The sequence below is a fragment of the Schistocerca piceifrons genome, chromosome X (genome assembly GCF_021461385.2).
Source record: "Schistocerca piceifrons isolate TAMUIC-IGC-003096 chromosome X, iqSchPice1.1, whole genome shotgun sequence".
NCBI lineage: Eukaryota > Metazoa > Arthropoda > Insecta > Orthoptera > Acrididae > Schistocerca > Schistocerca piceifrons.
Window position 1 is genome coordinate 82,239,194 of NC_060149.1, and position 13,252 is coordinate 82,252,445.

General features: G+C 42.0%; 1 protein-coding gene across 2 annotated transcripts in view; it reads left to right on the forward strand.

The window, feature by feature from the left end:
* Positions 1–13,252, forward strand: part of LOC124721118 (SRSF protein kinase 3-like) — a 396,756-nt gene that overhangs the window by 124,040 nt on the left and 259,464 nt on the right. The window contains exons 1-2 of one of the 2 annotated variants that reach the window (XM_047245934.1): positions 1,564–1,650; positions 11,330–11,766. The exons of the other annotated variant lie outside the window; for it this stretch is intronic. Of the exons in view, the coding sequence (XP_047101890.1) occupies positions 11,369–11,766 (398 nt within the window). The 5' untranslated portion in view covers positions 1,564–1,650; positions 11,330–11,368. Of the gene's footprint in view, positions 1–1,563; positions 1,651–11,329; positions 11,767–13,252 lie in introns of those variants that run through there. 2 annotated transcript variants of the gene reach the window in all.

Consider the following 13,252-nt stretch of genomic DNA (forward strand, 5'->3'; position numbering starts at 1 on the left):
CTCCCCCAAATTAATTTTAACTGCGAGGAAGTCATTTGTCAGCGCAGTTGGGTCGTCCGCAGTGAGGATGTTGACCACCAGAGTGGTCTACTTCCATAAAGTTACTGTGATTGTACTGGCTAGCACTTTCTCTCCAGACTAACGTGCGGCGGAATCAATATACAAAAAAACAGAATTAATCCGTGAAGAGCACATTCTTCCAGGAGTCGGCAGAAGAAAGTTCTTATCCACATTAGTGTTTTTTGAGTTATTGCCTGTTACATATTAGTTAAATTAAACAGTTTGTATTTTATCTGGCGGTACAAATGGAACTACTTGTTATTAGCTTGTGGTACGTTCAAAAACACAACAGATTAAATAATCAAGCTAATCATTGTGAAAATGAGGATTAACATTTTCTTCCGCAGACCCCATCCATTCGTTCATAATACAATCTCCACAACTAACGGGAGCGCCTCTAAAGCCGAGACCAGGGCACACAGTGCCAAATCGGCAGTCGAAACATCCTGATAGCTGCAATGTAGCGGACGATAGCCACGCTGAAATTCCGTGCCCCGTCTAGATTTACTGATTGGATGCTTTACGTACCACACAGTATTGTTTACAAGTAGCGCAACTTACTGTTTTTGGTCTCGTATCCGTCATAAACTATTTTACACCCACTAAAAAGTGAAGTGTTATCTGCCTGTAACATGGTTGCGCAGTAGCCACATCTATCATAAAGTGTCAGTAGTAAGAGCTTGATCCTGAAATGTACATTTGTGGGGACAGTGTGGGAAAGCAAATCTAAAATAGGACAAACACTCAAATAGCATTTCTGGTGTATGTTAGAATAAATTTATATTTGATAAAGTGTCATCACGTTACATGGGTAAAACTTAGTAAAAACTATTTGCACTGCGTCTTGTTCCACCCACGGATGTGGAATACAGTAGTGTATTGAGACTGACGTATCAGACGATAAAGGTACGCACGAAATTAATAAGCTTTTACAAATTTGTGGATAGAAGGTACACTTAGATGAGTGCTAGTTGTGTTGATTTGCGAACAAGGGTCGTCTGCAGATCAATTATTTCCATGATTGCCACAGCTTTTAAACACTTAGTTGCACGGAGGAGAGCAAACTTGGAATAATAGGCACACGCTTTTTTGCTTACACCCTGGTTGGCTTGGGGCGTCCGCAGACCCGTTGCTTTTTTTTAAACACCGCGCCAGTCAGTATCTTTACGTAAGTACATGCGAGATAGTACCGCATGAGGCGTGAACGACCTTGTGAGTATAGTCGTACAGGAATGACTGATAGAGGGTAAATAATGCAAACGGTGTGTGCGTTTTTTTCTTTTTTCTTTTTTTTGTCTTAAATGTGATCAGCCCAATCGGTATTTCGTCATTGAGCTAACCGGACAATAATTTTCATTAAAACGTTAAGTTGATGTCACAGTAAACTCGCTGTTGAGCTGTAGCATGTTTGAAGTAAAACTACGTGGGCGTAGTGTTAAAATGGAATTTTTCAGCATGTTATCGTAGGTCATACATTGGCCGTTTATTAATAGCCAGCAGCGACGTACCGCCAGGCTGGCAGTGTGCCGGTGGTCCGCATCAGCTGTGGTCTTGCACACGAGTGCTCAGATATAATGAAGCCTCATCTTCGTAAGTATATGACGGTGCCGATGCACACATTTAATGCTTGAAAATTGCTTTACAAAATACGGGTCACTTCACTTATCGTTCTGCTCGTAAATGCATGCTTGTACAGCGTCTCATTTTCCCGCAAGATTAAGTGCCAGCGTCTGTGGTGTCACTGCTTTGATGTTTTATTTTGATTATGTCGAGAAGTGGTGCAGTTGTTAGGGCATGCGTTATTTTAGAAATTTAGTTTTCGCGCATTTAATCACTGTCATTGGTGACACTGGAAATGTCAAATGTGCAATTTATAATATTTACAGTGCCCAAGCGTGGACGACTTAAATTAAAATAACTTGTACCCGATTATCGAAATACACTTAAAACAAACAATGAAGAAGTATGGACAGCTTTAACTGGAAACAATGAACACACAATTTGTAGGTGAATCTCAAACAAAAAACAGAAAAATTATAATTTACGTATATTTTATTTTTTCTCGAATTACTGATGGTTTTACGTAATACTTCATATATGAAAATAATTACATGCCTTGGAGAATACCGTCTGTGGGATTTGATCTCGCCAAACCGCAAAACACTCTGTATATCTCGCCAGAGAAGACATGACAGAAGTGCTTAATCGTCACCATTTTCAGATTAACATCTGCGCAATAAAAGTGTCCGAAAGTGTGTGTTCGCGCTAAAGCAACATCCAGAGAGGAGAGCGTATTTTGTTTTACTTCTGGAAACGACATCATCTTTTATGCTGAATAGGAATCTAGTTGAAAAATTGGCTGCCCATGTTTGTTTATCAAAACTTTGCAGTTCTTCTCCGGATTCGGACTTACTCGAAAGCACGTGTTCTTTGTATTACGGGAAGTAACCGAGTATTATTAATATTGCCTGTGTACTGGAATTTTTTTTTCTTTGTAGTCACAGGCACCAATTACTTTGCGAGGCCTTATTCTTGCAAAACTGTTTTCACAGCTTTTGCCCTCCAGAAATACAATTGTCAACGTTTTGTGAGTACACCTTGGCATAACACAGAAAATACGGTCTGGCCTGGGGTTTTAGTAGTGCTTTACTGAAACTTTGAAGAAATTTACTGTCACTTTCTCTTAAACACGTAAGAACGGTACGTGTATTTAAATCATATGTAAAGAAACTGAGGCAGTTGCCGAGACGTTGTGAATTGGAACTGTGTATGGAAACAGTAGTTACTGAACTTAAAAGTCAAGAGCGCAATGTTATTAGCTTGAACAATAATTATCCCAGACGTGTGTAAAATGGAATGGTGAAGTTTCTTCAGTCGTGGTGGCAGGACATGGATGATGATAAGTATTTCTTTCGTACGGTATGTAAATATTTTACCGTCGTGCAGTTCGTTACAGATTTTGATCAGAGCACGTACTGGGTCCCAAAGCTTCCGTTATGGCACAATTATTAAATAGCAATGCTCAGAAAGACTCCAGTATGAAGTTTTTCTAGTATCTAAATGTCGTTAGTAGTAGCGAAACCCAAAAGTACCTTGTCAACAGAACACCTCTTAACAAAGTAAATACAGTGGTTGCACAAAAATATGGAAACTCCGCGCGCTGTTCTATTTGACCACGAACGGCACCTTTGCAGTGTCCTCAATACGATGCAATTGTCAATCGCGACAAGAATAGTGTTCTGCGTAGTTGTAAGCGCATTACTCTGATCAGCCAGAACATTTTGACCACCGACCTACTATCGATATAAACCCGTCAAGGCGATAGCAGCGTGATCTGGCGAGGATTGACTGCTAGTCAAGACATGCGCGAGGTGAATGTACACTGATCAGTCAGAACATTATGATCACCTACCTAATAGCCGATATGTCCATCTCAGCGCGGCATAGAAGCAGTGAGGCCTTGCTAGGTCGCTGGAGGGAGGTGGCACCACACAAGTCACATTGTCCCTTAACTCCGGATGGGAGAGCAGTGAGCTCTGACGCCACCTTCAGTCACATCCCAAATGTGTTCGATTCGGTCCAGATCTGGCGAGCTGGGGGGCCACCACATCAATTGGAACTCGCCACTGTGTTCCTTGAACCGTGTCAGCACACTGAAAAATGGCCTTCTGACACGGTGCATTATCTTACTGAAAACTGACACTGCAATCGGGAGACGTGGTCGTCATGAAGGTGGAGTACGTGGTCTGCAACCAGTGTAAGATACCCCTTGGCTCTCATGGTCCCTTGCACAAGCTTCACTGGACTCATGGATGCCCACATGAATGTTCCCAAGAGCGAAATGGAGCCGCTGCCAGATTGTCTGTGTCCCGCAGTACAGGTGTCAGGGAACTGTTTCCCTGGAAGATGACTGATTCGGGCCCTCCCATCGGCATGATGAAGAAGGTATCTGAATTCATCAGTCCGTGCAACGCTCTACCAGTGCACCAACGTCCAATGCCGATAGTCACGTGCCCACTTAAGTCATAATTGCTAATGTTGTGGTGTTAACATTGGCACATGCATAGGTCGTTGGCTGTGGAGGACCATCTTTAGGAGTGTTTGGTGCACTGTCTGTCCAGACACACTTGTACTCTGCTCAGCATTAAAGTCTGATGTTAGTTCTGTCACAGTTCGTCATCTGTCATGATTTACTAGTCTGCCCAGCCTACAACGTCCGTCATCTGTAATGAGCAGTGGCTGCTCAACCCCACAACGTCTGGACGTTGTTTCACATTGGATTCACCACGTGTCGAAGACACTTATCACAGCACTTCTCGAACACCCGACAAGTCGTGCAGTTTCTGAAGTGCTCGTGCAGAGCCTCCAGGCTATCACAATCTGCCCTTGGTCAAACTCGGATAGATAGCGCGCCTTCCCCATTCTACACACAGTTGGCACGCTCGCTGATACTACATGCACCATGCGTGTGTTTGACTAGCAGTCATTCCTCTCCAGGTGACACTGCTATCGCCTGGTCGGGTTTATATCGACAGTAGGTCGGAGTGGAGATGGAGAGAGGGTGGGACACAACGGTAAAGGTGTGGTAACAGGCTGGGAGTGGAGAGGAAGGGGGCCGGCCGTTGTGGCCGAGTGGTTCTAGGCGCTTCAGTCTGGAACCGTGCGACCACTGCGGTCGCAGGTTCGAATCCTGCCTCTGGCATGGATGTGTGTGATGTCCTTAGGTTGGTTAGGTATAAGTAGTTCTAAGTTCTAGGGGACTGATGACCTCAGAAGTTAAGTCCCATAGTGCTCAGAACCATTTGAAGGGGAACACTAGGGAGTGGGGTGCATGGAGTTGGCGGATGATGTACAGTGTGCGATGATCAGTATAGTATCAGTGAGTGTGCTGTGCATGTGTGGTGTCGGGAAGGTGGTCTATCTGACATAGACAGAGGGCAAATTTTGACGTCATGGAGGCACGGCACAAGTATTTTGGAAATGCACGACTTGTTGGGTGTTAGACGAGAGCTGTCGTTAGTGTCTTCGTCATGTGATGTCGGACGTTGTAGACTGGGCAGACTAGTAAAACAGGACAGGCAGTGAACCATGGTGGAACTACATCTGACTTTAATGCTGGGCAGAGTACAAGTGTATGTGACCGTACAGTGCACCGAGCACTCCTAATGATCGATCTCCACAGCTGATGACCCATGCATGTGCCAATGTTTACACCACGAAATCGGCAAATGGGCATGTGACCATTGGTACTGGACATTGGCGCACTGGCAGAGTGCTGCATGATCTGATGAATTCCAGTACCTTCTTCATCATGCCGATGGGAGGGTGTGAATCTGTCATCTTTCAGGTGAACAGCTGCTAGACATCTGTATGGTGGGACTGAGGCAAGCTGGTGGCAGCTTCATTATTCTCTGGGGAACAATCAGTGGGGGCATCCATGGGTCCAGTGAAGCTCGTGCAAGGCACCATGACGACCATGGAGTATCGTACACTGATTGCACACCATGTACATACTTTGATGACAATCATGTTTCCTGATTGATGTGCCATTTTTCAACAAGATAATGCGCCATGTCACAAGATGAGGAGTGTGATGGAGTGGTTCGAGGAACACAGTGGCGAGTTCCAGTTAGTATGCTGCCCCCCCCCCCCCCCCCCAGCTTGCCAAATATGAACCCGATCGAACACATTTGGGATTTGATTGAACGTGGCATAAGAGCTCATTGCCCCCTCTGCATAATTTATGGTAATTAGTCGACTTGCGTGTGCAGACGTGGTGCTAACTCTCCAGCGACCTACTGAGGCCTCATTGCTTCTGTACCACGATGCGTCGCCACTGTTACCCATGCCAAATGTGGACATACTGGCTGTTAAGTAGGTAGTCGTAATGTTCTGACCGATCAGTGTATTTCGGAGAAAAGTGGACATGTATGTGGACAAATTGTTGGTGCTAGTATGGTGGGTACTTCCATAACCAAGGTAGCCGATATGTTTGGTGTTTCATGAGCCAAGATTTATGTAACATACAAGGCAAATGGGAAACATCATTCACAAAGTCACAACACAGACAAAAGTGTGTGTTGAGTTACGGTGACACAGTCACTGGCGAGGATTGTGAAGGAAAATTAGAGGATGACAGCTGAAAACGTCACTGTGAACTGAATATCAGCACCAAAACAACACAAAGGATCTCCATGAGCTGGTAATTGCAGGGGGAGATGGAATTCCAAAACCACACATCACTGGTGCCTGTAACAGGAAAATGTTGTGCCGAAGGTATAAAACCTGGACTGTGGAGCAATGGAAGAAAATCATGTGGTCGCATTAGTGTGTTTCCAACTTTTGGCCCAGATTAAGTTTCAAAGAGTGAAACGTGGCAGGGGTCAGGTGATCATTTTGGGTATCCATATCATGGTATTCCATGGGCCCCATGGTTGCTCTGCAAGGTTGCATTATTGCCAACTGTTATATGACCATTTTAGCTGATGAGGTCCACTCATGGTATATTGCTGCTTCACAAATGGTGATGCTGTGTTCCAAGGTGACAGGACCTCTGTTCATACAGTTTTCATCATCCAGGAGTGGTTTTGTGAGCACGAGGATGAATTATTGTATCTACCCTGGGCACCACAGTCATCAGATCTCAACATTATTGAGCATTTGTGGTCTGTTAGTTGATCACAATATTTTTGCACCTGGAAGGGGGACACTTCGTCCAGCTTATCATGAGTCAGCACGTGATCGGACTTGAAAGTATATGCACAGTTGACCTGAAATCATTGATTGTGAAAATTAGTCAGAACTGTACTTGTTTACTGTAACATTGCTGCATGTTTTCGATAGTGGCCAAGTGCAATAATGTTGTGGTTGAGCAGTACTCTGGAGAGAAAGGAGTGTGATTACTGTCCATCTCCATCATTATCACTTGCCACAATTTAACTGGAAGAATGGCATAAGATTCCATTGAAAACCATACAGGACCTGTATTTATGCATTCAGACACAACTGGATGATGTTTGAATGGCAACAGTTTTCCTACACCATATTATGCATGGTAATGTGTTTTTGGTGTTTCCATATTTTTGTTCACTCCCAGTATATTGTTTCAGGAACTATGCTGTCTAGAAATTATCTTGTGCTTCAGATACAAAAGTATAAAATGTGATAATTGTTATGGTTGGTTGGTTGGTTGTTTCGGGGAAGGAGACCCGACAGCGAGGTCATCGGTCTTATCGGATTAGGGAAGGACGGGGAAAGAAGTCGGCCGTGCCCTTTGAAAGGAACCATCCTGGCATTTGCCTGGAGCGATTTAGGGAAATCACGGAAAACCTAAATCAGGATGGCCGGACGCGGGATTGAACCGTTGTCCTCCCGATTGCGAGTCCAGTGTCTAATCACTGCGCCACCTCGCTCGGTAATTGTTATGGATTATTTCACTGCACTGCATTGCATCTGGCACATAACTGACACCATTTTTACATTAAGCTCTTGTGCTACAGTAAAACAGTTTGTGATGGAAATGGCAAAGCTCCGTATGCTATCTCAAACTTACGCCATAGCGGTATTATTGAGAAATTATTGCTTATCTTGTGTAGTATTAGCACAGGATTACTTTGGCTACAATTAGAGTAACAAGTCAGTTGGAGAGAGTGAGCGGGGGGGGGGGGGGGGGGCGAGATAAATTGGGAATTGCCAAAGAGAAATGTTACTATCAAGCTGCATGATGAAATCTTCTATAAGTGATGTAATTTGTTCTCTGCAGTGCTGGTTATGTTTTTGTTACTGGGACAATTTATTTCATCTTATATCTTCACAGCTTTAACTTTGTCTGATGTACCATTTGTTGCCCATTCCACTCTGTCACAGTGGACTGAAATTCACTAGCAGCAATGTTCAGTTACTTACATGGGCATCCATATTTAGGGTATTCCATGGATTCATTAAATCACTTCAAGTGGATGCCAGGATGACTTTTAAAAACAGACCATAGTTGATTTCCTGTTTCATCATTATCAGTCTGACGTTCAACCCTGTTTGTAAAATGTCCTTCCACTCACTTTGTCTCATATCCACATATGCGCACAAGAGCTTGAGACACTCTCCCTCTCCTCTCCTCTCCTCTCCTCTCCTCTCCTCTCCTCTCCTCTCCTCTCCTCTCCTCTCCTCTCCTCTCCTCTCCTCTCCTCTCCTTTCCTCTCCTCTCTGTCTGTGCATCCTTCCCCCCTCCCCTGGCCCTTCCCTGCCCCTGGCCTTTCCCGCTCGCCTGGCTCTCCCCACTCATCCTCCCCAATAAGTAAGGTTAAATATTCATTTCTTACTATTAGTTCCTAATTTCAAACTACATTGTTTTGGACCCACTACCTCCTGGTTTTGATAGTTTACCCAGTGATATAAAATGTCTGACAGACAGCAAAGTAAAATTTGGAAACAAACTGAAAAAGTTTGTCCATGACAACTTCTGTTCTGTAGAAGTGTTTCCTTTGTAATGTGTAAAAGGTGGTGGGCAGAAATTACTAACTTACATCTGCATGTTTATTAATAATAATAAAATAATAATAATAATAATAATGGAAATGAAGTCCCATGCTTCTTGGCAGAGCATAGGGGAATGATGCGGGAGACCTGCACCGCTGTTCTAGGCGAGGTCCTAATGGAGGTGGTTTACCGTTGTCTTCTTCTGACCATAATGGGGATGAATGATGAAGATGATGATGATAACGCCCAGTCATCTCGGGTTAGGTGAAAATCCCTGACCCTGCCAGGAATCGAACCCGGGACCCCAGGCTAGGGAAGCGAGAACACTACCGCGAAACCACGTGTTGTGGACAATAATAATAATACAAAAAACTTATAAATGTTCATCATGTAGCCATATTTACAAATTGTGTGCATGCAACTGCTCTGTGAATACATTCGTCATGAACTTCAGGAAGTAAGGCTAATGCAGAATTTGTGGGATAAACAAGCATGACACATCAAATTTTGTGATCATCATTGTCATCAAAATTTGTTATGATTTTCTAATATTAGGTCCTGACATATTTCTGAGCAGTGTAAGCTGAACATACTGTACTGTACTTCGGAAAAGAACCGACAGATTGGTGAAAGATTTAAAGATATCCAAAAGCTTTTTATTTTTCTTGAAAATGGGGTTATAAAACAATGTGATGTTCATGTAACAGACTGTTTCTCTGACTGTTAAATTAATCAGTGGCACATTGAAACATACATTTTCTTCTCTCCAACCTCTCCTCTTTCCCCTGCACTGTTCTCATCCCTTGCTCTACACTTTTCTCTCTGCCCCTTCACTCCTAACCACAACCTCTCCTTACCCTTCAAACCTCTCTCCCTCCCTCCTCTCCCAACCACACCCCCTCCCTCCCTACCCAGTCACGTGCCTTCCTTTTGCCGTCCCCTTACCTCCCAGCAGTTCGCCATCGTCTTATCTTCCTCCCTTTCCCCTTCCTGTACCTCTCAATCTCTCCCTCCCATCCTCTCCCTTCCATTGCTTCCCTCCCCTCCATCGCATCATGGCCCTGCCTACTCTCCTTTCCCCCTTTTCCTATCTAGCTGTTCCCTATTGGTCAGCCCCCACTTCCAAACACCCACACACATTGAACATCTCAGTGCTGCCGTCTCCTCCATCCTCCTCCCCCATCAGTTACTATCTTAGCAAGTAGCCCCCAACCTATCGCCTTTTCTTTAGGTATTAATTAAGGCAGTAAATTCTTTAACTGAGTCTTTAATCAGCAAGGATTTGTGTGTATATTGTCATCTAGACAGCTTAATCTTCAGTTTTTAAAAAACTGTAGAACTGATTTTAGTTGATTTACTATTCCACTGTCACTTCACTCAGTATGGGCACAGCGAACCATCTCAGCCGAGATCTTCTGCACATTGCTGGTGTGCGATTCTGAATTCGTTTCTTTGCTCAAGACAATGAATGTGGAATATTTCTTATTAGAATAATTAGCATTTATGTAATTGTGAGGGGGAGTTTCTATAATTACTTTTTCCAGAATGTGAGAAATTGGTATTTGCACAATAAATCTCGCAACACTGATATCCATGTGTTGAAGTATTTGAAGTTCCTGTCACCAAAGAATACAAATAGAATGATTAGCCTTTTTTATTCAATTCATTAAGCCATTACATTGATGATGTGCCGATTTCCTACAGAAGTCTTTTGTTAACATTTCAAAAAATTGTGTACTTGCACTTGTTGCTAATAACAAGACTTCAAGTTTGAAAGAAAAGTTTATTAAAACCATGAGGTGAGATTTTGATGTTAGAACCTGTTATAAGGTAATGAGTACTTCGTTGTAATAATTTCTTAATGCTCGTTGTTTGTGTTGCAAGCATAAATAGGATTATATGAATGAAAAAAAAGTCTCTAAACATCACTAAAACTTCGACTATGAGATACTGTGGCATTGTGAATGTTCTTGATATCTGTGCAGACTAGACTGAGTTGCTGTGCTTCTGCTCTTCCTTCCCTCTGCTGTGTGGGGTTGTTAGATTTCTCGTTCTTGATTTTTACCTTTATTGTAAATAAAAACTCAAATGAAACTTCCTGGCAGATTCTAAAAACTCAAATGTGTCTATTACAATGTGTTGAATGAAGCTTTGGGTTTTTATTCCTGGCGATGTTTCAGTTCTTGCTTTTAGTGACAAAATCTATTCAGAATTGCTACCCAACTATGTTAATTTAACAGGCATAGTAATTTCACTTTCCAACTTAAAGACATAATCTCTGTAATTTTGTTAAGTGGGAAATATTACAGCTGAACTACAGGAAAATTGACATTTTTAGGCATTTGTGTTTTTTTTTACTTTAATATTCTTTCTGATATTCAGTTATGGATTAAACAGTTGAAAAATGCAATACGCACCACATTCTAAGTCAGACCTATTGGCAATTTTTCAGCATATTAAATTGAATAATTGGATTGGGAAGCTTCATTTTCTGTAATATTGAAACTGATGTGATTTACATTCAGCTACTCGTGCTGTAACTGGAATGTAAAGTTAAATTTTATTTCGATGTGCCACAAGAACTTGAAATGGTAATTGTAGCAATTGTAAAAAAAAGTTAAATTTCATTAGCGAATGATAAGGAGCACTTAATTATGATGGAGTGCAATTGTACAGTGTGATAACTGAACTGCCTGAAACATAAATAACTGACATAACTGTGGAAAGGTATTGCAATTTTTGTGTGTCCACATTTCGTTTGCAGGGAAAGGTAGTGAAAGACTATATTTTACAGTGGTGTCGTCGACTCTCGCCAACACGTGGTAGGCATGACATGCAGTGCGATGCCGAGCGGGCAGCGCAGTTGCGCTACTGGCTCCGTGCCGAATGGCTTGCCACTGATGGTGAAGTGCGTGTCAACAATTCGGTACGAGTTGAGTGGTGGCCAGATACAGGGGACAGTCGTGCAGTTTGTGAGGTAGAAGAACCTGCAAGTAAGCAGTCAACTGCTGAGTGGACATGGAATTCTTTTGCTGGACTGTGCCTGTTAATAACACTGGTCCTTCTGCTATCACATGTGGCGGTTCGAAGATTGCGAGCTGTTCCATTCCGAGCGGCATCATCGAGAGCAACAGCAACACTTGAAACGGCACAGCCGGAACTTGCAGTGGTTTCACACTCGAGAAGCACTAAGCGACGACGATACGCATCTGCTCCGGCACGACTGCAGTGGTGCGTGTGCTGGTGCACATTCATACCATCATCCCCACACACTGAGAATTTTCTAACTTATCAACTGCAGATCATATCATCTAATGAAAACTCATTTATTGTGTGGCACTTTAACAGCTTGCAAGTAGTGCACGTTTTGTGCTTTATATGTTCAGTGAAATTGCTTGGTGCTGTTAGTGGCCACAGCAAAGTTTATTATGTAATACTGTGGCTGTTTCAAGTTGTCCATTTGTAGGTTTTGTGCAGCTTTCCTAGGTTGTTGCACATGTTTTGTGGCTTTTGATAATAATATAATTGCATGTATACTATTCCCTGTTCAGAAGTAAATTTAGGGCTCTGAAACTTGAGTTATTTAGGAACAGTATGCATCCCTTTCCCAAAAAATGCTGTGCGTTTTTTCTGTCTAGTGACATCTGCTGCAAAAGTTAGTGTACCTGAAGCATTTGTATAGCATGTAAGATGTGTATCTGAATTGTTGTTTAATTTTATTATATTCTTGTGTTCAGGTTTTTGAAACTTCTTCAAAAAATCAGATTGAAGAGAGTTCAGTGTTTGAGTTATGCTTCACTGACATGGAGAATATTGTTTCAGGTACTATGCTGCTTTTCAGTGTATTAATTGTGAACAGAAAGTGATAAGTTAGAGTTCTTGTTACACTCTTTCAGTTTTGTTATTAGATAAAAGGTGACCTACATTTTGGGTTGTCTTTTAAATCAGCTGCTCTTCGTCATATCTTCTGGCCAAGAATTATCTTGCACCATAGATAGAATACAAGAAATCATCCTAGGGCCTGTGGAAGAGGAAGTGAAATGTGTGAGGGATGAAATAGCTTTTTCATTTAAAAACTGAGCAAAAAATTGACAGATTAAATGTAATAAACAATCTGAAAAGTGCACACTGAAAACAAATTTCATAGTCATCACTATGTAGGTTAATTTGTTAGCAGCAGTATAAATTTGTGTGATCTATATAGCAATTAGCAACTTGCCCTGGCTTTACACAAAGAGCACAGAGTATATGTGGTTGGATATCATATCTGGGGTATGGTAATTTTGTTTACCGGCAACTACATGGAGTCATGATTAAAAGTCAGAAAGCAACCTTAGGTAATTGAATATTAACTTCAAATTCTAGCATAATTTAAACTATTTTAGCAGTACACACCTGCAAAGTTCTCAGGGGAAATGACTTGTCATAGTTCAGCCATTTTTGCACAAAATATTTGTAAATTATGTAAACAAACCTTTCTTGAGAATCCTTATTATATTAATGAAAACTTTATTAAAATCCCTACTGTAGTTCCTGTGATTAGACTTCACATACAGACATAAAATGTGGTAGGAGGACTTGTAATATGCTGTGATTTTATACAAACATACCAGAAACAGTATGTCAATTACCTGTCTGATTTTAATTTTTGTGTTGCACTAATATAGCATGTTTTTTTTCTTCCAAACTGATTATAGGGGTGTCTTAAGTCCATTTA